Genomic DNA, 24,529 nt, shown 5'->3' with positions numbered 1-24,529 from the left:
CGAATCATTGAATCATTGAATCATCAAGTCATCGAATTATCGAGTCATAGAATCATCAAATTATCGAATCATAGAGTCATCAAATTATCGAATCATCAAATCATCAAATTATCAAATCATTGAATCATTAAATTATCGAATCATAGAGTCATCAAATTATCGAATCATCAAATTATCGAATAATTGAATCATCAAGTCATCGAATTATCGAGTCATAGAATCATCAAATTATCGAATCATAGAGTCATCAAATTATCGAATCATCAAATCATCAAATTATCGAATCATTGAATCATTAAATTATCGAATCATAGAGTCATCAAATTATCGAATCATCAAATTATCGAATCATCAAATCATCAAATAATCGAATCATTGAATCATCAAATTATCAAATCATCAAATTATCGAATCATAGAATCATCAAATTATCGAATCATCAAATTATCAAATCATAGAATCATCAAATCATCGTGTCATCGAATCATCAAACCATTGAATCATCAAATAATCCAATCACCAAATCATTGAAACATCAAATCATTGAATCATCAAATCATTGAATCATCAAATCATTGAATCATCAAATCATCGAATCATCAAATCATTGAAACACCAAATCATTGAATCATCGTGTCATCGAATCATCAAATCATCGAATCATCAAATCATCGAGCCCCCAATCACCACCCACCCGAGCAGACCACGGTTGCGCGTTTCCCGTGGGCGCAGCCGCTCTCCCCCCACGGACTCGCCGCACATTCCGTAAGCTCCATCTCCGTCCCCTGGCAATCCACGTTGGCCAACCAGACGCGGGAGGCTCCGGCGCCGAAATCCTTCCCGTCGGACGCCGGTAGCGCCGTCCCGCAGCCCAATTGCCGGCAAACGACCTCGGCGTCCCTCTCGTCCCAACCGTGGGCGCAGATGCTTCCCCACTCGTCCTGGTGAAGAACCTCGACTCTACCGGCGCAGCGGTGAGAGCCGTTGGCCAACCGGAGGTGAGACGGCTCGGGGATGATCGAGTCTGCAAACACAGAATCGGGGATATGTTTGGGTTGGGAGACACGGTCAAGATCATGGAGTCCAACCACAACCCAACTGTGTCACTAAAATGTCCCCAAGAACCTCGTCTGCTCAACCCTCAATGGTTGGTGACCCTTCAATGTCCCTTCAACCCAATTTGTCCCATAAACATTGACTTATAGACTCATTGTGGTTGGAAAAGATGCTCAAGGTCATTGAGTCCAAACACAACCGTGTCACTAAATGTCCCTGAGAACCTCATCTGTTCAACCATCAATGGATGGAGACCCTTCAATGTCCCTTCAACCCAATTTGTCCCATAATCATTGAATTATAGAATCATTGTGGTTGGAAAAGACCTTGAAGATCATCAAATCCAACCACAACCCAACTGTGTCACTAAATGTCCCTGAGAAGCTTGTCTGTTCAACCCTCAATGGATGGAGACCCTTCAATGTCCCTTCAACCCAATTTGTCCCATAAACGTTGAATTATAGACTCATTTTGGTTGGAAAAGACCTTTAAGATCATCGAATCCAACCACAACCCAACTGTGTCACTCAATGTCCCCAAGAACCTCATCAATTCAACCCTCCATTGATGGCAACTCCACCACCCTTTTCCACCACCCAACAACCCTTTGGAGAAGAAATCCCCCATAATTCCCCATTTAATCTCCATTTGTTGGAGCCGGAGAGTTCCAGAAGGTCTATAAAACCTTCACGATCACGTCCCAATCATCACTTAGGGGTTGGAAGAGCAGTCGCCCCATGGGACCCCCATCTCCCAATGGCGAACGTCCCCAATCCCACCTCCCCAACCTGCGTTCTCACCGGAACAAACCACCCCGGCGTCCTCCCCGTGGTAACAATTATTGCTGCCCCACGGGCGGGCCCGGCACTCGGACAACGCCGCCTCCGTCCCGGTGCAATTGGTGTCGTCCATCCAGATGGCGCCGACGCCGCGGCCGAATTGAGCCCCGCCGGGCGCCGCCAGCGCTCGACCGCAATCCAGCTGCCGGCACACGACGTCGGCGTCCACCAGGTCCCAACCGTCGTCGCACACCGTCCCCCAGCGGCCGTCGTGGAGGATCTCGACCCTCCCGGCGCAGCGGTTGCCGGAGTCCATCAAGCGGATTTGTTTGCCGTCCGAATTACCTACAAGAGGGAGGAGAACTTAGAAGGGCGAGGAGAACTTCTGAGGTTGTGGAGTGTTGCGCCAAGTGTAGACGAGGTTCTTGGGGACATTTAGTGACACAGTTGGGTTGTGGTTGGACTCAATGATCTTGAGGGACTTTCCCAACCACAATGAGTCTATAATTCAATGATTATGGGACAAATTGGGTTGAAGGGACATTGAAGGGTCTCCATCCATTGATGGTCGAGCAGACGAGGTTCTTGGGGACATTTTAGTGACACAGTTGGGTTGTGGTTGGACTCAATGACCTTAAAGGTCTTTTCCAACCCAAATGAGTCTATAATTCAATGATTATGGGACAAATTGGGTTGAAGGGACATTGAAGGGTCTCCATCCATTGATGGCTGAACACACAAGGTTCTTGGGGACATTTAGTGACACAGTTGGGTTGTGGTTGGACTCAATGACCTTAAAGGTCTTTTCCAACCCAAATGATTCTATAATTCAATGATTATGGGACAAATTGGGTTGAAGGGACATTGAAGAGTCGCCATCCATTGAGGGTTGAGCAGATGAGGTTCTCATGGACATTTTAGAGTTGGGTTGTGGTTGGACTTGATGATCTTAAAGGTCTTCTCCAACCAAAATGATTCTATAATTCAATGACTATGGGACAAATGGAGTTGAAGGGACATTGAAGGGTCTCCATCCATTGATGGCTGAACTCACGAGGTTCTTGGGGACATTTTAGTGACACAGTTGGGTTGTGGTTGGACTCGATGAACTTGAGGCTCTCTCCCAATTAAAATTATTCTATAATTCAATGATTATGGGACAAATTGGGTTGAAGGGACATTGAAGGGTCATTGAGCCCGACCCCAATGATCAGGGACATCCCCACCCGGCCTCACCCGAGCACACCACGCCGACCTCCATCCCGCGGCCACACGCGTGTCCTCCCCGCGGCTCCACCGCGCACGCCGACAGCGCCGCCTCGGTGCCCACGCACCTCACGCCGTTCGGCCACGTCCCGCCGCTCCCCGGCCCGAATCGCCGCCCGGCGCGCGCCGAGGCCACCGTCCCGCAGCCCAGCTGCCGGCAAACCACCCGCGCCTCGGCGAGGCCCCAACCGTCATCGCAAAGGGGGGACCAGGAGCCGCGGTGCGTCACCTCCACGCGGCCGGCGCAGCGCGTGGAGCCGTTGGCCAAGCGCAGCTCCAGGGACGCGGACATTCCCGAAGCTGCCGGGGAGAAGAAACACAACGGTGAGACGCGGCCGCTTGTGACGGTTACGGAGAGAGAGGTTCTCCTGCCCTTGAAATACGGGTTTAATTCAGATACTATGAGGATATACTTGGGGAACATATATATGTATATATATATCATGACTGATCTCGTCTGATCTGGGAAGCTAAGCAGGGTCGGGCCCGTTCAGTGCTTGGATGGGAGACCATATATACATACACAGCCATAGCACCATGAGAATGGCTGATCTGGGAAGCTAAGCAGGGTCGGGCCCGGTCAGTGCTTGGATGGGAGACCTTAAATATATATATATATATATATATATATATATACACACACAGCCATAGCACCCTGAGAATGCCTGATCTGGGAAGCTAAGCAGGGTCGGGCCCGGTCAGTGCTTGGATGGGAGACCTTATATATATATATATATATATATATATATATATATATATATATATTTACACAGCCATAGCACCATGAGAACACCTGATCTGGGAAGCTAAGCAGGGTCGGGCCCGTTCAGTACTTGGATGGGAGACCTTATATATATATACACACAGCCATAGCACCCTGTGAATGCCTGACCTGGGAAGCTAAGCAGGGTCGGGCCCGGTCAGTGCTTGGATGGGAGACCACAGGAAGGCCAATGGGACCTGGGGTGGGTTACAGGGGGTGGTCAGTGGGTCAGAGAGGTTCTCCTGCCCCTCTGCTCTGCCCTTGAATAAAGGGTTTAGTTCAGATACTGTCAGGATATACTTGGGGAACACAGATATATATATATATATATATATATGTATAATATACAGTCATAGCACCCTGAGAACGCCCCATCTCATCTGATCTGGGAAGCTAAGCAGGGTCGGGCCCGTTCAGTGCTTGGATGGGAGACCAGCTGGGCCAGCGTTTTGTGTTTTGAGGTGATCTCAGTGCCCCTAGTGCTGCCATTTTGACCCTGAGGTGATTCTGGCGCCATTTTGAGCCCTGAGGTGATTCTGGCGCCATTTTGAGCCCTGAGGTGATTTTGGGGCCATTTTGACCCCTGAGGTGATTTTGGGGCCATTTTGACCCTGAGGTGATTCAGGCGCCATTTTGTCCCTGAGGTGATTCTGGCGCCATTTTGACCCTGAGGTGATTCAGGCGCCATTTTGACCCTGAAGTGATTCAGGCGCCATTTTGAACTTGAGGTGATTTTGGGGCCATTTTGACCCTGAGGTGATTTGGCGCCATTTTGACCCTGAGGGGCTTTTGGCGCCATTTTGAGCCTGAGGTGATTCTGGCACCATTTCGACCCTGAGGTGATTCAGGCGCCATTTTGAACTTGAGGTGATTTTGGGGCCATTTTGTCCCTGAGGTGATTTTGGCGCCATTTTGACCCTGAGGTGATTCTGGTGCCATTTTGACCCTGAGGTGATTTGGCGCCATTTTGACCCTGAGGTGATTCAGGTGCCATTTCGACCCTGAGGTGATTCAGGTGCCATTTTGAACTTGAGGTGATTTTGGCGCCATTTTGACCCGAGGTGATTTTGGGGCCATTTTGACCCTGAGGTGATTTGGCACCATTTTGACCCTGAGGGGCTTTTGGCGCCATTTTGACCCTGAGGTGATTCTGGCGCCATTTTGAACCTGAGGTGATTCTGGCGCCATTTTGGCCCTGAGGTGATTTTGGCGCCATTTTGACCCTGAGGTGATTCAGGTGCCATTTTGACCCTGAGGTGATTTGGCGCCATTTTGACCCTGAGGGACTTTTGGCGCCATTTTCTGAGGTGATTCAGGCGCCATTTTGAGCCCTGAGGTGATTTTGGGGCCATTTTGTCCCTGAGGTGATTTTGGCGCCATTTTGACCCTGAGGTGATTCTGGTGCCATTTTGACCCTGAGGTGATTTTGGCGCCATTTTGACCCTGAGGTGATTCAGGCGCCATTTTGACCCTGAGGTGATTTGGCGCCATTTTGACCCTGAGGGGCTTTTGGCGCCATTTTCTGAGGTGATTCAGGCGCCATTTTGAGCCCTGAGGTGATTCAGGCGCCATTTTGAACCCAACTCTCCCCCCACTTTCCACCCCTGGGCCACTCACCCGAACAAATCACCCCGGCGTCCTCCCCGTGGTAGCAGTTGTTGTTCCCCCACGCGCGGCTCCGGCAATCGAACAACGTCTCCTCGGTGCCGGTGCAGTTCACCTCGTCCAACCAAATGGGGTCGTGTCCCCTCCCGAAACGAGCCCCTCCGGTGGCCGCCACGGCCGTCCCGCAGCCCAGCTGCCGGCAAACCACGGCGGCGTCCGCCATGTCCCAGCCGTCGTCGCACACCGTCCCCCACATGTGGTTATGGAGAACCTCCACCCTCCCGGCGCAGCGGTTGGGGCCGTTGAGCAGCTGGAGGGTCCCCAGGGCGCTGATGTTGGAGTCTGGGGGGGGGTGACCCCAAAATATGGGGGGGGACGGTGGGGGGAGGGACACGCAGGGGGTGAGAAGAACAAAGATCTGTTAGAACCTTGCGGGTGTGATGGAGCGAGACTGGGACTAATGTTGTAGGACTAGGCCTAGTGTAACAAGACTGGGCCTAATGTAGCAAGACTGGGCCTAATGTAGCAAGAGTAGGCCTAGTGTAGGAGGAATAGGCCTCAAGTTGCAGGGCTGGCCTCGTGTAGCAAGACTGGGCCTAATGTAGCAAGAGTAGGCCTAGTGTAGGAGGAATAGGCCTCATGTTGCAGGACTAGGCCTCGTGTAGCAAGACTGGGCCTAATGTAGCAAGACTAGGCCTAGTGTAGGAGGAATAGGCCTCATGTTGCAGGGCTAGGCCTCGTGTAGCAAGATTAGGCCTCAGGTAGGAAGACTAGGACTCATGTAGCAAGATTAGGTCTAGTGTAGCAAGACTAGGCCTCATGTAGCAAGATTAGGTCTAGTGTAGCAAGACTAGGTCTAATGTAGCAAGACTAGGCCTCATGTAACAAGACTGTGCCTGATGTAGAAAGACTAGGCCTAATATAGCAAGACAAGGCCTAATGTAACAAGATTAGGCCTCATGTAGCAGGACTAGGCATCATATAGCAAGACTAGGCCTAGTGTAGCAAGACTAGGCCTCGTGTAGCAAGACTAGGCCTCATGTAGCAAGACTAGGCCTAATGTAACAAAACTGAGCCTAATGTAGCAAGACCAGGCCTCACGTAGCAAGACTGGGCCTAATGTAGCAAGACTGCGCCTAATGTAGCAAGAATAGGCCTAATGTAGAAAGATCAGGCCTAATGTAACAAGACTGAGGCTCATGTAGCAAGACTAGGCCTAAAGTAGCAAGACTGGGCCCAGTGTAGGAAGAATAGGCCTAGTGTAGCAAGACTAGGGCTAAATTAGTAACACTAGGCCTAATGTAGCAAGAATAGGCCTAATGTAGCAAGATCAGGCCTAATGTAACAAGACTGAGCCTAATGTAGCAAGAAGAGGCCTAATGTAGCAAGACTAGGCCTAGTGTAGCAAGACTGAGCCTCATGTAGCAAGACTAGGCCTAGAGTAGCAAGAAGAGGCCTCATGTAGCAAGATCAGGCCTAATGTAGCAAAACCAGCCCTATACCTTCCCTGGAGGGCTTTAAAGCCATTTAGACGAGGTTTAGCGCCGCAGTTTAGCGCTGAAATCGGCTTCTGGCTGGACCCCCTACCCCAAGCGCCTCTTCTTGCTACGTTAGGCCTTATCTTGCTACACTAGGCCTAGTCTTGCTATATGACGCCTAGTCCTGCTACATGAGGCCTAATCTTGTTACATTAGGCCTTGTCTTGCTATATTAGGCCTAGTCTTTCTACATCAGCCACAGTCTTGTTACATGAGGCCTGGTCTTGCTACACTAGACCTAGTCTTGCTACATGAGGCCTAGTCTTGCTACAATAGACCTAGTCTTGTTACATGAGGCCTAGTCTTGCTACACTAGACCTAGTCTTGCTACATGAGGCCTAGTCTTGCTACACTAGACCTAGTCTTGCTACATGAGGCCTAGTCTTGCTACTTTAGGCCTTGTCTTGCTATATGAGGCCTGGTCTCATGGCATTTAGACGAGGTTTAGCGCCGCAGTTTAGCGCTGAAATCGGCTTCTGGCTGGACCCCCTACCCCAAGCGCCTCTTCTTGCTACGTTAGGCCTTATCTTGCTACACTAGGCCTAGTCTTGCTATATGACGCCTAGTCCTGCTACATGAGGCCTAATCTTGTTACATTAGGCCTTGTCTTGCTATATTAGGCCTAGTCTTTCTACATCAGCCACAGTCTTGTTACATGAGGCCTAGTCTTGCTACACTAGACCTAGTCTTGCTACATGAGGCCTAGTCTTGCTACAATAGACCTAGTCTTGTTACATGAGGCCTAGTCTTGCTACACTAGACCTAGTCTTGCTACATGAGGCCTAGTCTTGCTACACTAGACCTAGTCTTGCTACATGAGGCCTAGTCTTGCTACAGTAGACCTAGTCTTGCTACATGAGGCCCAAACAACTCCACCATCCTCCGCTTAACCCTTTTAAAACCGTGCCTAAGAGCCATTTCCCGCCCCCCCGGCCTACCCGAGCACTCGACGGCGGCGTCCTCCACGTGCTGACAGTTGTGCTCCCCCCACGGCCGCGCGGGACATTCCCACAGGTCCCTCTCGTCCCCGGTGCAGTTAAGCTCGTCTAACCAGATGGGGCCCGTCCCTTGGCCGTAGCGCGTTCCCGGCGCCACCGACAGCAGCGTCCCGCAGCCCAGCCGCCGGCAAACCACACGGCCCTCGGGGGGGCCCCAACCGTCGTCGCACACCGTCCCCCACGTCCCGTTGCGCAGCAGCTCCACGCGCCCGGCGCAGCGCCCGGGGCCGCCGGATAGGCGGAGATCGGCCGGGACGGAGGACGAGGCGCCTGCGGGGGGAGAGAAACGGGAGATGGGTGAGTTGGAGAAGCACGGAGTCATAGGCGGAGTCGCGGGATTAGAATTAAGCCGAGTCTTGAGAGAGTTCGAGTTTTGATAGAGTTCTAGGCTTAGGCCTAGTCTTGCTATGTTAGGTCTGCTCTTGCTACGAGGCCTAGTCTTGCTACTTTAGGCCTAGTCTTGCTATGTTAGGCCTAGTCTTGCTACGTCAGGCCTAGTCTTGCTACGTTAGACCTAGTCTTGCTACGAGGCCTACTCTTGCTACATTAGGCTTAGTCTTGCTACGTTAGGCCTAGTCTTACTACGTTAGGCCTAGTCTTGCTACGTTAGACCTAGTCTTGCTACGTTAGACCTAGTCTTGCTACGTTAGACCTAGTCTTGCTACATGAGGCCTAGTCTTGCTACTTTAGGCCTAGTCTTGCTATGTTAGGCCTTGTCTTGCTACATGAGGCCTAGTCTTCCTACTTTATGCCCAGTCTTGCTACATTAGGCCCAGTCTTCCTACTTTAGGCCTGGCCTTGCTACATGAGGCCTATTCTTGCTACATGAGGCCTAGTCTTGCTACGTCAGGCCTTGTCTTGCTACATGAGGCCTAGTCTTGCTACTTTAGGTCTAGTCTTGCTACATGAGGCCCAGTCTGGCTACATGAGGCCTAGTCTTCCTTCTTTAGGCCCAGTCTTGCTGCAGAAGGCCTAGTCTTGCTACCATAGGCCCAACCACAACCCAACCGTGTCACTAAAATGTCCCCAAGAACCTCGTCTGTTCAACCCTCAATGGTTGGAGACCCTTCAATGTCCCTTCAACACAATTTGTCCCATAATCATTGAATTATAGACTCATTGTGGTTGGGAAAGACCTTGAAGATCATCGAGTCCAACCACAACCCAACCGTGTCACTAAATGTCCCCGAGAACCTCATCAACTCAACCCTCCATTGATGGCAACTCCACCACCGCCCTCTGCACCCCATTCCAACACCCAACACCCCTTTTTGTGACCAAATCACCCCAAATTTCCCACTTCAACCCCACCCCGGCGCAACCATCGGCCTCGTTTCACCCCCCCATTCAGGAGAAGAACCCACTCACCCCAAAAACACACCACGAGGAGAACGGTCCCCACGCTCACGGCCCCGACGCGCGCGGGTTGACATCTGGACGACTGACGGACACCCCCCGACGTCCCCATGTCCTTGGGGGTCCCACCGGTCGATTCGCCGCGTCCCGCTGTGGTTTCTTGTGCCGAACCCTCCTCTTCCTCCACCCCCATGGGGGTGTCACCTCCTCTGAAGCTCCACCAGGTTGTGACCCGCTCGGTGTTGCTCAACGGTTGTTCCCGGAAAACACAGAGCAAACAACAGCCCCGTCACGCTCGGGTCGTCGCCCCCGCGGCCGCCGCCGTGTGCCGGTACGAGACGATCGATTGTAATGAGATCAATCAATCCTTTGAGCAATTAGCGCGACGTTGGCTTCGTTATCAGCCGTCGCTTCAAGGATGCGTCGCGGTGTGAATTTCGGGTGTTGCGGCGACGCGATTGGACTCGATTTGCGTGGAGGGGGTTGGTGTCTTCTCCCAAGCAACAAGATGAGGGGAAACGAGGCCTCGGAGGAGGTTGAGGTTGGAAATTTGGGGGGATTTCTTCACAAAATGGCCAATTGTCGGGTGTTGCAACACCCCAGGGTGGTGGTGGAGACGCCATCCTTGTAGGGTTGACCAAATGAGGTTGTCAAGGGGTATTTTAGTGACAGAGTTGGGTTGTGGTTGGACTCGATGATCTTAAAGGTCTTTTCCAACCCAAATGATTCTATAATTCAATGATTATGGGACAAATTGGGTTGAAGGGACATTGAAGGGTCACCAACCATTGAGGGTTGAGCAGACGAGGTTCTTGGGGACATTTAGTGACACAGTTGGGTTGTGGTTGGACTCGATGACCTTGAGGGTCTTTTCCAACCCAAATGATTCTATAATTCAATTATTATGGGACAAATTGGGTTGAAGGGACATTGAAGGGTCACCAACCATTGAGGGTTGAGCAGACGAGGTTCTTGGGGACATTTAGTGACACAGTTGGGTTGTGGTTGGACTCGGTGATCTTAAAGGTCTTTTCCAACCCAAATGATTCTATAATTCAATTATTATGGGACAAATTGGGTTGAAGGGACATTGAAGGGTCACCAACCATTGATGGTCGAGCAGACGAGGTTCTTGGGGACATTTTAGTGACAGAGTTGGGTTGTGGTTGGACTCGATGATCTTAAAGGTCTTTTCCAACCACAATGATTCTATAATTCAATGATTATGGGACAAATTGGGTTGAAGGGACATTGAAGGGTCACCAACCATTGATGGTCGAGCAGACGAGGTTCTTGGGGACATTTAGTGACATGGTTGAGTTGTGGTTGGACTCAATGATCTTCAAGGTCTTTTCCAACCCAAATGATTCTATAATTCAATGATTATGGGACAAATTGGGTTGAAGGGACATTGAAGGGTCTCCAACCATTGAGGGTCGAGCAGACGAGGTTCTTGGGGACATTTTAGTGACACAGTTGGGTTGTGGTTGGACTCGGTGATCTTAAAGGTCTTTTCCAACCCAAATGATTCTATAATTCAATGATTATGGGACAAATTGGGTTGAAGGGACATTGAAGGGTCACCAACCATTGATGGTCGAGCAGACGAGGTTCTTTGGGACATTTTAGTGACACAGTTGAGTTGTGGTTGGACTCAATGATCTTAAAGGTCTTTTCCAACGCAAATGATTCGATGGTTCAATGGGCTGAACACAAAAAGGTATAAAAAGGGAGCGTAAGAAACAAAGACACAAGAAATAAGGTGAAAATTGGGCTGGAAACGAGTCAAAACTCATCAAAAGCCGAGCGGCGGGGAAAGGCGACTGGTGAGATCAGTGAGTCCGAGGACTTTGTTCCTTCTCTTTGCAAACAAACCACCTGGGAGCAAAGAGATGACGGCAAATGCCACGAAATGTCGTGGCCCGGTGGGGAAATCGTGGCCCTACAGCCATTCTGATGGTCGGGAGTTTGGGGGTTTGATCCCCCGGGGAAGCGTGAAGTCAAACCTTGGGGAGATGTGGCCTGCGGAATGTAGAATTGTCGGAATATTGAAAGATCGAATCATTGAAATGTTGAATTATTGAATCGTTGAATCGTCGAAATAGCGAATCATCGAAATATCGAATCATCGAAACGTTGAATCATCGAAATATCGAATCATTGAAATATTGAATCATTGAAATATCGAATCATTGAATCATCAAAATATCGAATCATCGAAATATCGAATCATCGAAATGTTGAATCATCAAATCATCGAATCATCGAAATATCAAATCATCGAAATATCGAATCATCGAATCATCAAAATATTGAATCATCGAAATATCGAATCATCAAAACGTTGAATCATCGAATCATTGAATCATCTAAATATCCAATCATCGAAATATCGAATCATCGAAATGTTGAATCATCAAATCATTGAATCATCAAAATATCGAATCATCGAAATATCGAATCATTAAATCATCGAATCATCGAAATATCGAATCATCAAATCATCAAAATATCGAATCATCGAAATATCGAATCATCGAATCATTGAATCATCGAAATATTGAATCATCGAAATATCGAATCATCGAATCATTGAATCATCGAAATATTGAATCATCGAAATATCGAATCATCAAATCATTGAATCATCAAAATATCGAATCATTGAAATGTTGAATCATCGAATCATTGAATCATCGAAATATCGAATCATCGAAATGTTGAATCATCGAATCATCGAAATATCGAATCATCGAATCATCAAAATATCGAATTATCGAATCATTGAAAGATTGAATCATCAAATCATTGAAAGATTGAATCATCGAAACATCGAATCATTGAAATATCGAATCATCGAATAATTGAATCATCGAATCATCAAATCATCAAATCATTGAATCATCAAAAGATCAAATCATCGAATCATTGAAAGATCAAATCATCGATTCATCAAAAGATCAAATCATCGAATCATTGAATCATCGAAAGATCGAATCATCAAATCATTGAATCATTGGAAGATCAAATCATCGAAATATCGAATAATTGAAAGATCAAATCATCATATCATTGAAACACCAAATCATCAAATCATCGAAATATCGAATCATTGAAAGACCGAATCATCAAAATATCGAATCATCGAAAGATCGAATCGTGGAATCATCGAAATCTTGCTCCTCTTAGGAGCAAGACCCAAACTGGTCCCAACTCAAACTGGTCCCAACTCAAACTGGGCCCAACTCAAACTAGGCCCAACTTTGGGCTGCTGTCCCGGTCAGGAAGGCGGGAGGTGAAGAGCGTTGGGATCCAGGATGTGATTAATTGCATTTCTCCTCATTATGTTTCAGTCTGGGCCTCATCCTGGCCTTGGGCACCACTGGTCCACCCTCTGCCACCCACGCCGAGATATCGATCCCATGATCACATCCCTCTCAGCTTCTCTTCTCCAGCTCAACACCCCTCAACCTTTCTCCATCCAAAAGATGCTCCAGACACAGTTGTGACACCGTTGAGTTGGACTCGATGATCTTAAAGGTCTTTTCCAACCACAATGATTCTATAATTCAACGATTATGGGACAAATTGGGTTGAAGGGACATTGAAGGGTCATTGAGCCCAACACCAACGAGCAGGGACATCTTCACCCAGCTCAGGGTGCTCAGAGCCCCGTCCAACGGGACGTTGGGTGGTTCATCCACCACCTCTCTGGGCAACCTGTTCCAGTATAGGAAAAGAGGATTATACTGGTTATACTGGGAATAAGAGGAGGTGGCGGAGGTCGGGATGTTGAGAAGACCAGAGGTGGGTTATTCTGAGAAGATCTTGGAGATTGAGGGACTTTGTGGTGGAGATTGATGGAGTTTGTGGTGGAGATTGAGGGAGTTTGTGGTGGAGATCAATGGACTTTGCGGTGGAGATTGAAGGACTTTGTGGTGGAGATTGAGGGACTTTGTGGTGGAGATTGAGGGACTTTGTGGTGGAGACTGAGGGACTCTGAGGTGGAGATTGATGGACTTTGTGGTGGAGATCAATGGACTTTGTGGTGGAGATTGAGGGACTTTGTGGTGGAGATCAATGGACTTTGTGGTGGAGATTGAGGGACTTTGAGGTAGAGATTGATGGACTTTGTGGTGGAGATTGAGGGACTTTGTGGTGGAGATTGAAGGACTTTGTGGTGGAGATTGAGGGACTTTGTGGTGGAGATCGAGGGACTTTGAGGTGGAGATTGAGGGACTTTGTGGTGGAGATGGAGGGACTTTGAGGTGGAGATTGAGGGACTTTGTGGTGGAGATCGAGGGACTTTGTGGTGGAGATTGAGGGACTTTGTGGTGGAGATTGAGGGACTTTGCGGTGGAGATTGAGGGACTTTGCGGTGGAGATCAATGTAGTATGTGGTGGAGATTGAGGGACTTTGTGGTGGAGATTGAGGGACTTTGTGGGGGAGATTGAGGGACTTTGTGGGTGAGATTGAGGGACTTTGTGGGTGAGATTGAGGGACTTTGAGGTGGAGATTGAGGGACTTTGTGGTGGAGATTGAGGGACTTTGTGGTAGAGATTGAGGGACTTTGTGGTGGAGATCAATGGACTTTGTGGTGGAGATTGAAGGACTCTGAGGTGGAGATTGAAGGACTTTGCGGTGGAGATCAATGGACTTTGAGGTGGAGATTGAGGGACTTTGTGGTGGAGATTGAGGGACTTTGAGGTGGAGATTGAGGGACTTTGTGGTGGAGATTGAGGGACTTTGCGGTGGAGATCGAGGGACTTTGTGGTGGAGATTGAGGGACTTTGCGGTGGAGATCAAGGGACTTTGTGGTGCCGTGTGGAGGAACCGGGACCCTGTGCAATGAGTTGGGGGCTCCGGGGTACACGGGGTCCCCTCTCCTGACCATTTCAGCGGCCGCTCCGCTCTTCTGGCTCCACCAAACGTGGTCTCGTGGGGTCCTTCACCACTTAAGCCTCAGGTGAAGTCCCGGCGTCCTCCATCTTCTTTCCGAGCGCTTTGTCTGCAAGACGAAGCAACGAGGCGATGGATGGATTGGGGAACCCCCCACCCCGAGTTTGGGGGACCCATCCACGTCCCCCTCGTACCTCGGGAGCGTCCGGCGCGTCTTCCGCACCTCGTCCACACGTAGAGGATCAAGAGGGTCCCGCAGAGCGCGGCGGCCGCGCCGACGAGACCCTCGAGCACCGAGCAGGACGCCACGAGCTCTGCGGGAAGAGGGGAGAACGTTGGCGTTGGTTGGATGCTCAATATCTCCGCGCTTCTCATCCTTCAGCTCCGATGGAATCGGAGAATATTTGGGGTCGCAAGTGGAGTTTAAGGGTCATTTAGTCCGAGCTCAACAAGCAGCGACATCTTCACCCAGCTCAGGGTGCTCAGAGCCCCGTCCAACGGGACGTTGGGTGTTTCCATGGGTGCTTCATCCACCACCTCTCTGGGCAACCTGGGCCGGGCTCTCAGCAGCCTCAGGAGCAACAATCTCGCCATGTCCAGCCTAAATCTCCCCTCTTTTAGTTTAAAACCATCACCCCTTGTCCTATCGCCACAGGCCTTACCAATATGTCTGGCACCATCTTTCTTATCGGCCCTGTAAGGCCGCAGTAAGGTCTGGCCTTTCTTCTAGGCCCAGTTTAAGTATGAAAAGGCCATAATAAGGTCTTTCCTTTCTTCTAGGACCAGTTTAAGTATGAAAAGGCCATAATAAGGTCTTTCCTTTCTTCTAGGCCCAGTTTAAGTATGAAAAGGCCATAATAAGGTCTTTCCTTTCTTCTAGGCCCATTTTAAGTACGGAAAGGCCACAGTAAGGTCTGGCCTTTCTTCTAGGCCCAGTTTAAGTATGAAAAGGCCATAATAAGGTCTTTCCTTTCTTCTAGGCCCAGTTTAAGTATGAAAAGACCATAATAAGGTCTTTCCTTTCTTCTAGGCCCATTTTAAGTACGGAAAGGCCACAGTAAGGTCTGGCCTTTCTTCTAGGCCCAGTTTAAGTATGAAAAGGCCATAATAAGGTCTTTCCTTTCTTCTAGGCCCAGTTTAAGTATGAAAAGGCCATAATAAGGTCTTTCCTTTCTTCTAGGCCCATTTTAAGTACGGAAAGGCCACAGTAAGGTCTGGCCTTTCTTCTAGGCCCAGTTTAAGTACAGAAAGGTTGCAGTAAGGTCTGGCCTTTCTTCTAGGCCCAGTTTAAGTATGAAAAGGCCATAATAAGGTCTTTCCTTTCTTCTAGGCCCAGTTTAAGTATGAAAAGGCCATAATAAGGTCTTTCCTTTCTTCTAGGCCCATTTTAAGTACGGAAAGGCCACAGTAAGGTCTGTCCTTTCTTCTAGGCCCAGTTTAAGTACAGAAAGGTTGCAGTAAGGTCTGGCCTTTCTTCTAGGCCCAGTTTAAGTATGAAAAGGCCATAATAAGGTCTGTCCTTTCTTCTAGGCCCAGTTTAAGTATGAAAAGGCCATAATAAGGTATGTCCTTTCTTCTAGGCCCAGTTTAAGTATGAAAAGGCCATAAGGTCTCTCCTTTCTTCTAGGCCCAGTTTAAGTATGAAAAGGCCACAATAAGATGTTTCCTTTCTCATAGACCCATTTAGTGTTTGAAAAGGCCATAAGGTCTTTCCTTTCTTCTAGGCCCAGTTTAAGTATGAAAAGACCATAATAAGGTCTTTCCTTTCTTCTAGGCCCAGTTTAAGTATGAAAAGACCATAATAAGGTCTTTCCTTTCTTCTAGGCCCAGTTTAAGTAAGCAAGGACCACAATAAGGTGTTTCCTTTCTTCTAGACCCATTTTAAGTACAGAAAGGCCGCAGTAAGGTCTGTCCTTTCTTCTAGGCCCAGTTTAAGTACAGAAAGGCTGCAGTAAGGTCTGGCCTTTCTTCTAGGCCCAGTTTAAGTATGAAAAGGCCATAATAAGGTCTGTCCTTTCTTCTAGGCCCAGTTTAAGTATGAAAAGGCCACAAGTTGCGGCCCCGGCGAGGATCCCAGCGCTCACCTCTCTGCTCGGCGCACACCACGGCGGCCGGCGCGCCGAGCCGGCACGGCCCCGGCGCCATCTCCATCTGCTGACACTCCAGCAGCAGCGACTCGCTCCCCCGGCAGTTCAGCCCCTCCAGTAAGTCCCGGTGGTCTCCAGCGCCAAACTGGGCTCCGGAGGGCACGGATTGGGCCGGTCCGCAGCCCAGCTGCCTGCACAGCACCCCGGCTTCCAGCAAGCTCCAGCCGCTGCTGCACACCCCGCGCCAGGTCGCGTTGTACAGCACCTCCACGCGCCCCGCGCAGGGACCGGGGCCGCCTGTCACACGCACCGAGAAGGGGTTGGGACCTGGGGGACGGAGCAGAGAGACCCTCAGCATCATGGAGTCCAAACAGAACCCAACCACGTCCATAAGAACCTCGTTGTTCAAAGACGTAGAGATGAGGATGTGGTTTAGTGCTAGATTTAGGTTGTGGTTGGAGGAGAACGTCAAGATCAAGATGGTTCTGTGGTTCTACGAACCTCAAGATCATCGAGTCCAACCAAAACCCATCACCATCACCAACCCACGTCAATAAGAACCTCATTGTTCAAAGACGTAGAGATGAGGATGTGGTTTAGCGCTAGATTTAGGTTATGGTTGGACTCGATCTTGAGGTTCTCCTCCAATCAAGATGATTCTGTGATTCTATGACCCTCAAGATCATAGAGTCCAACCATAACCCACCACCATCACCAACCCACGTCCATAAGAACCTCATTGTTCAAAGACGTATAGACGAGGATGTGGTTTAGTGCTAGATTTAGGTTATGGTTGGACTCGATCTTGACGTTCTCCAACCAAGATGATTCTGTGCTTCTATGACCCTCAAGATCATGGAGTCCAACCAAAACCCAACACCATCACCAACCCACGTCCATAAGAACCTCATTGTTCAAAGACATATAGATGAGGATGTGGTTTAGTGCTAGATTTAGGTTATGGTTGGAGGAGAACGTCAAGATCAAGATGGTTCTGTGGTTCTATGAACCTCAAGATCATAGAGTCCAACCATAACCCACCACCATCACCAACCCACGTCCATAAGAACCTCATCGTTCAAAGACGTATAGATAAGGATGTGGTTTAGTGCTAGATTTAGGTTATGGTTGGACTCAATCTTGACGTTATCCTCTAATCAAGATGATTCTGTGGTTCTATGAACCTCAAGATCATGGAGTGCAACTACAACCCAACACCATCACCAACCCACGTCCATAAGAACCTCATCGTTCAAAGACGTATAGACGAGGCTCTTGGGGATGTGGTTTCTTTGCGTGAATCAGAACCTCCAGAACCCATCAAAACCCACCTTAGATGGACACCAACCGCCCCGGCGCGCCCACCGCCGTTACCTGAGCACACTACTCCGGCGTCCTCGCTGTGGCCGCAGTTGTGTTCCCCCCAGGCGCTCAGCCGGCACGCGGCGAGGGTGGATTCGCTCCCCACGCAATCCACGTCGTCCAACCAGATGGGATCCGATCCCGGCCCGAAACGCGCCGAGTCCGACGCCAACAGCGCCGTCCCGCAGCCCAGCTCCCGGCAAACCACGGCGGCGTCTTGGAGGTCCCAACCGTCGTCGCACACCGTGCCCCACTTGTAGTCGTGGAAGACCTCGACTCTGCCCATGCAGCTGTTGGAGCCGTTGACCAGTCGTAGCGAGCGCTGGCTCGAGGTGTCGGCGGCTGCGAATGGTCCAAGGGGAGTGGTCGTGGGTGAGCGTCCACCACGGGGCCGGTTGGGGGCGGTTCTGGGGTCAACGGGGACTATGAGGTGGTCCTGGGGTCAACGGTGATGATGGGAGAGTCTTGGGGTCAACAATGACTATTGGAGGGATCTTGGGGTCAACAGTGTCTATGGGAGAGGTCTTGGGGTCACCAGTGACCATAGGAAGAACTTGGGGTCACCAGTGACCATGGGAGGGGTCCTGAGGTCAACACTGATGATGGGAGAGTCTTGGGGTCAACAATGACTATTGGAAAGATCTTGGGGTCAACAATGACTATTGGAGGGATCTTGGGGTCAACAATGACTATTGGAAGGATCTTGGGGTCAACAATGACTATTGGAGGGATCTTGGGATCAACAATGACTATTAGATGGATCTTGGGGTCACCAGTGACCACGGTGGGGTGGTCCTGAGGTCACCAGTGACCATGGGAGGGGTCCTGAGGTCAGCGGTGATGATGGGAGACTCTTGGGGTCAACAATGACTATTGGAGGGATCTTGGGGTCAACAATGACTATTGGAAGGATCTTGGGGTCACCAATGACCATGGTGGGGTGGTCCTGGGGTCACCAGTGACCATGGGAGGGGTCCTCTGGTCACCAGCGACCATGGGAGGGGTCCTGGGGTCAGCGGTGATGATGGGAGACTCTTGGGGTCAACAGTGACTATTGGAAGGATCTTGGGGTCAACAATGACTATTGGAGGGATCTTGGGATCAACAATGACTATTGGAGGGATCTTGGGGTCAACAGTGTCTATGGGAGGGGTCTTGGGGTCAACAGTGATGATGGGAAGAACTTGGGGTCACCAGTGACCATGGGAGGGGTCCTCTGGTCACCAGCGACCATGGGAGGGGTCCTGGGGTCAGCGGTGGGTGATGATGGGAGACTCTTGGGGTCAACAGTGACTATTGGAGGCATCTTGGGGTCAACAATGACTATTGGATGGATCTTGAGATCAACAATGACTATTGGAGGGATCTTGGGGTCAACAATGACTATTGGAAGGATCTTGGGGTCAACAATGACTATTGGAGGGATCTTGGGGTCAACAATGACTATTGGAAGGATCTTGGGGTCAACAATGACTATTGGAGGGATCTTGGGGTCAACAATGACTATTGGAGGGATCTTGGGGTCAACAATGACTATTGGAAAGATCTTGGGGTCAACAATGACTATTGGAGGGATCTTGGGGTCAACAATGACTATTGGAGGGATCTTGGGGTCAACAATGACTATTGGAAGGATCTTGGGGTCACCAATGACCACGGCGGGGTGGTCCTGGGGTCACCAGTGACCATAGAGTCCCTGCCTCCCTGCGACACGATCGAGCTGATCCCGCCCCCCACCCCACACGCACCCGGACCCCCAGAGCGCGGCTGACCCGAGCAGACCACGCCGGCGTCCTGCCGGTGGTCGCAACCGTTGGATCCCCACGGCCTGGCCTGGCACCGGTCGAGAGCGGCTTCCGTCCCCGTGCAGTTGACGTTCTCCAACCAGATGCGACCGGAGCCTTGGCCGAAGCGAGCGGCTCGCGGCGCCGAGACGGCCGAACCGCAGCCCAGCTGCCGGCAAACCACGGTGGCCTCGGCGAGGCCCCAACCGCGGTCGCACACCGTCCCCCATTGGTGGTGCCGGAGCATCTCCACGCGCCCGGCGCAGCGGCTGGGGCCGTTCTGCAGGCGTACATCTGCTCACGACACAGAAAACAAGGGACCCTTCAATGTCCCTTCAACCCGATTTGTTCCGTAATGGTTGAATCACACAATCTTTTTGGTTGGGAAAGACCTTTAAGGTCATTGAGTCCAACCACAACCCAACTGTGTCACTAAAATGTCCCCAAGAACCTCGTCTGTTCAACCCTCAATGGATGGAGACCCTTCAATGTCCCTTCAACCCAATTTGTCCCATAATCATTGAATTGCAGAATCATTTTGGTTGGAAAATACCTTCAAGATCATCGAGTCCAACCACAACCCAACTCTAAAATGTCCCTGAGAACCTCATCTGCTCAACCCTTAATGGTTGGTGACCCTTCAATGTCCCTTCAACCCAATTTGTCCCATAATCATTGAATTATAGAATCATTGTGGTTGGAAAAGATGCTCAAGGTCATTGAGTCCAACCACAACACAACTCTGTCACTAAAATATCCCTTGAGAAGCAACACCCAACAACCCTTGGTGGGAAGAAATTGTTCCCAAGATCCAGCCTAAATCTACAAATACTTATTTGCCGGGCGTTGGAACAGGCTGGAGGGTTGAACAGACGAGGTTCTTGGGGACATTTAGTGACGCAGTTGGGTTGTGGTTGGACTCGATGATCTTCAAGGTCTTTTCCAAGCAAAACGTTTCTATAATTCAATGATTATGGGACAAATTGGGTTGAAGGGACATTGAAGGGTCTCCAACCATTGAGGGTTGAACAGACGAGGTTCTCATGGACATTTAGTGACACAGTTGGGTCGTGGTTGGACTCGATGACCTTAAAGGTCTTTCCCAACCAAAACGACTCGTCGATCTCATGATTCTCCTCTCCCAAAGGCCACCAACTCCCATCCTCTTATCGCTCCTCCTCCTTCCCTTCACCACCAAAACCCACCAGCGCGTCACCAACGGCGACAAGATCACCCGCCCAACATTCTACCGCCCGAACCTTGATGCAGAACCATGGAAGCACCAGGAAACTCCAGATCGGAAGATCCTTCACCCAACTTCTCGTCGCCGTCCCCCGCGCACGTCACGCTGGCGTCCTCGCCGTGGTCGCAATTGTTGACGCCCCAAGGCCTGGCCCGACATTGGGTCAAGGCGTCTTCATTCCCCCTGCACTGGACGTTGTCCAACCAAATGGGGCCTGATCCTTGGCCAAAATGAGCGCCGCCGTACGCCGAGAGCGCCGCGCCGCAACGGAGTTGCCGGCAAACCACGGCGGCGTTGGGGAAGCTCCATTCGTCGTCGCAGATGGTTCCCCATTGGCGATCATGGAGGATCTCGACTCGTCCGGAGCAGCGGTTGGGGCCGTTGGCCAAGCGAAGCTCGGCCGGCGCGGTCAACGGGTGGTTGATTGAGTCTAAGGGGGACACAAGAGGTGAAAAGGTGTCGCTTGTCTTTACCACGGATGGGGTGAGGGGGGAAATTTGGGGTGATTTATTCACGAAAAGGGTTGTTGGGTGTCGGAACAGGGTGCACAGGGCGGTGGTGGAGTCGTCGTCAATGGAGGGGTGAGTTGATGAGGTTCTAAGGGTTGGTGGCAGTTAATGGTTGGATTCATCTCAGGGTCAAAATGGCGCCTGAATCACCTCAGGGTCAAAATGGCGCCAAAATCACCTCAGGCTCAAAATGGCGCCAGAATCACCTCAGGGGCAAAATGGCACCTGAATCACCTCAGGGTTCAAAATGGCGCCAGAATCACCTCAGGGATCAAAATGGCACCTGAATCACCTCAGGGTCAAAATGGCACCAGAATCACCTCAGGATCAAAATGGCGCAGATTCACCTAAGGATCAAAATGGCGCCAAAATCACCTCAGGATCAAAATGGCCCCAAAATCACCTCAGGGTCAAAATGACGCCTGAATCACATCAGGGTTCAAAATGGCGCCAGAATCACCTCAGGGTCAAAATGGCGCCAAAATCACCTCAGGATCAAAATGGCGCCAGAATCACCTCACGGTCAAAATGGCGCCAGAATCGCCTCAGGGTCAAAATGGCACCAGAATCACCTCAGGGATCAAAATGGCGCCAGAATCACCTCAGGGCTGAAAATGGCGCCAAAATCACCTCAGGGCTCAGAATGGCACCAGAATCACCTCAGGGCTCAAAATGGAGCCTGAATCACCTCAGGGTCAAAATGGCACCAAAAACACCTCAGGGTCAAAATGGCGCCAGAATCACCTCAGGGTCAAAATGGCGCCAAAATCACCTCATGACTAAAATAGAGGAGATGTGATTTATAGATCAAAGCCTCCCATGATGACTTAATAAGGAGATTAATCAGCAGAAGGGGAAGGAAACCTCGTTAGCGGGTTAATTATCCCACTGAGGTTGAGAAATGGTTTATTTGCTTTAGCCGGTGGTTTCAAAATGGCACAAAGTCCCTTTAGCCCCCAGCAAACAAGAACATTTCGTTTGTTCTGGGCCCAAAATCTTTCCAGGAGGCGAAAAATTGTGTGTAAAGTGGTTTTTAGGATTTTGTTGATAAAATTGACTTAAAATTCAGCGTAAAAATTGGGTTATTTTTTGGCCATTTCAGGTGATTTTGGCGCCATTTTGATCCTGAGGTGATTCTGGCGCCATCTTGATCCTGAGGTGATTTTGGCGCCATTTTGATCCTGAGGTGATTTTGGCGCCATTTTGATCCTGAGGTGATTTTGGTGCCATTTTGAGCCCTGAGGTGATTCTGGCGCCATTTTGACCCTGAGGTGATTCTGGCGCCATTTTGATCCCTGAGGTGATTCTGGCGCCATTTTGACCCTGAGGTGATTCTGGCGCCATTTTGACCCTGAGGTGAATCTGGCGCCATTTTGATCCTGAGGTGATTCTGGCGCCATTTTGACCCTGAGGTGATTTTGGCGCCATTTTGACCGTGAGGTGATTCTGGCGCCATTTTGATCCTGAGTTGATTTTGGCGCCATTTTGAACCCGGATGTGATTCTGGCGCCATTTTGAACCCTGATGTGATTCAAGCGTCATTTTGACCCTGAGGTGATTTTGGGGCCATTTTGATCCTGAGGTGATTTTGGGGCCATTTTGATCCTTAGGTGAATCTGGCGCCATTTTGATCCTGAGGTGATTTTGGCGCCATTTTGACCCTGAGGTGATTCTGGTGCCATTTTGTACCCTGAGGTGATTCAGGTGCCATTTTGTCCCTGAGGTGATTCTGGCGCCATTTTGACCCTGAGGTGATTCTGGCGCCATTTTGACCCTGAGGTGATTCAGGTGCCATTTTGTCCCTGAGGTGATTCTGGCGCCATTTTGACCCTGAGGTGATTCTGGCGCCATTTTGAGCCCTGAGGTGATTCTGGTGCCATTTTGAACCCTGAGTTGAATCCAACCATTAATCGACACCAACCTCATCAATTCAACCCCCCCCAGTGATGGCGACTGCACCACTGCCCTTTGCACCCTGTTCCAACACCCAAAACCCCTTTTTGTGAAGAAATCACCCCAAATTTCCACCCTCCCACACACAAACTGGTGCCATTTGGTCTCCACTCACCACAAACTGTCACCATGAGGACAAGGAGGTGACAACGTCCCCAGAGCCCCATGGCCGTGGGGTTTCGTCCGTGTGTCCTGTGCTTTGTCCCCAGCTTGTCCGTCCGTCCGTCCGTCCCCTCCCCCTGCTGTGATTTGGTTATTTGGCACCACCCAGGTTGGGGGTGGAGGAGGAAACGGGCTCAGGTTGAACCGGGGTGGGGGGTCAAGGTTGGAAATTTGGGGTGATTTCTTCACAAAAAGGGTTGGAAATGGTGCACAGGGGGGTGGTGGAGGCGCCATCATGGGGGGGGGGGCGAACAGACGAGGTTCTTGGGGATAAAAGGGGGTAAATAGGGGGGATAAAGTGGGAATAAATGGGGGGGATAAAGGGGGGAATAAAGGGGAGAATACAGGGGAATAAAGGGGGGGATATAGGGGGAATAAATAGGGGAATAAAGGGGGGGATAGGGGGGAACAAATAAGGGGGGGAATAATAAGGGGGAATAAAGGGGGGAGTAAATGGGGGAATAAATGGGGGGGATAAAGGGGGGAATAGATGGGGGAATAAAGGGGGAGAACAAATATGGAGGGATAAAGGGGGGGAATAAAGGGGAATAAAGGGGGGATAATAAGGGGGAATAAAGGGGAGGATAAAGGGGAGGATAATAAGGGGGAATAAAGGGGGGATAATAAGGGGGAATAAAGGGGAGATATAGGGGAATAAAGGGGGGGATAATAAGGGGGGAATAAAGAGGGGGATAAAGGGGATTAAAGGGGGGAATAAAGGGGGGATGATAAGGGGGAATAAAGGGGAATAAAGAGGGGGATAAAGGGGAATAAAGGGGGGTTAAAGGGGAATAAAGAGGGGATATAAGGGAATAAAGGGGGGATAATAAGGGGGGATAAAGGGGAATAAATAGGGAGATAAAGGGGAATAAAGGGGGGATAATAAGGGGGAATAAAGGGGGGATAAAGGGGACTAAAGGGGGGATATAGGGGAATAAAGGGGGGGATATGGGGGGGGAATAAAGGGGAATAAAGGGGGGATATAGGGGAATAAAGGGGGGATAATAAGGGAGAATAAAGGGGGGATAATAAGGGGGAATAAAGGGGGGATATAAGGGAATAAAGGGGGGAAAAAGAGGAATAAAGGGGGGATAATAAGGGGGAATAAAGGGGAGATATAGGGGAATAAAGAGGGGATATAAGGGAATAAAGGGGGGGATAATAAGGG

The 24,529-nt window shown here is 50.1% G+C and overlaps 1 protein-coding gene across 1 annotated transcript; it reads right to left on the bottom strand.

Annotated features, from left to right (window-relative positions):
* Nucleotides 1–159: 159 nt before the first annotated feature.
* LOC309452252 (scavenger receptor cysteine-rich domain-containing protein DMBT1-like) lies at nucleotides 160–23,420 on the bottom strand. Its single transcript, XM_082076920.1, has 12 exons — nucleotides 23,315–23,420; nucleotides 20,754–21,167; nucleotides 19,483–19,788; nucleotides 17,723–18,052; nucleotides 16,346–16,675; nucleotides 14,485–14,575; nucleotides 9,374–9,606; nucleotides 7,946–8,275; nucleotides 5,482–5,811; nucleotides 3,072–3,401; nucleotides 1,857–2,180; nucleotides 160–1,024 (listed from the first exon to the last, which is right to left on the bottom strand). Exons 1-12 carry the CDS (start codon nucleotides 23,364–23,366, stop codon nucleotides 684–686), a joined length of 3,411 nt encoding a protein of 1,136 aa, XP_081933046.1. The 5' UTR covers nucleotides 23,367–23,420; the 3' UTR covers nucleotides 160–683.
* Nucleotides 23,421–24,529: the final 1,109 nt, after the last annotated feature.

This window comes from Streptopelia decaocto (assembly GCF_964273445.1).
Source record: "Streptopelia decaocto genome assembly, contig: HAP1_SCAFFOLD_376, whole genome shotgun sequence".
Taxonomy (NCBI): Eukaryota; Metazoa; Chordata; class Aves; order Columbiformes; family Columbidae; genus Streptopelia; species Streptopelia decaocto.
The sequence above is the reverse complement of the archived record's forward strand: the minus strand, read 5'-3'. Positions and strand labels throughout refer to the sequence as shown.

What these genes read in the sequence shown, in the direction of transcription:
- LOC309452252 (XM_082076920.1), bottom strand. Translation starts at nt 23,366, where the DNA reads ATGGGGCTCTGGGGACGTTGTCACCTCCTTGTCCTCATGGTGACAGTT. An exon ending in CCTCATGGTGACAGTTTGTG is followed by an intron (nt 21,168 to 23,314) that starts GTGAGTGGAGAC and finishes TGTCCCCCTTAG; the next exon opens with ACTCAATCAACCACCCGTTG. An exon ending in CGCCGGGGTGATTTGTTCGG is followed by an intron (nt 3,402 to 5,481) that starts GTGAGTGGCCCA and finishes TCTCCCCGGCAG; the next exon opens with CTTCGGGAATGTCCGCGTCC.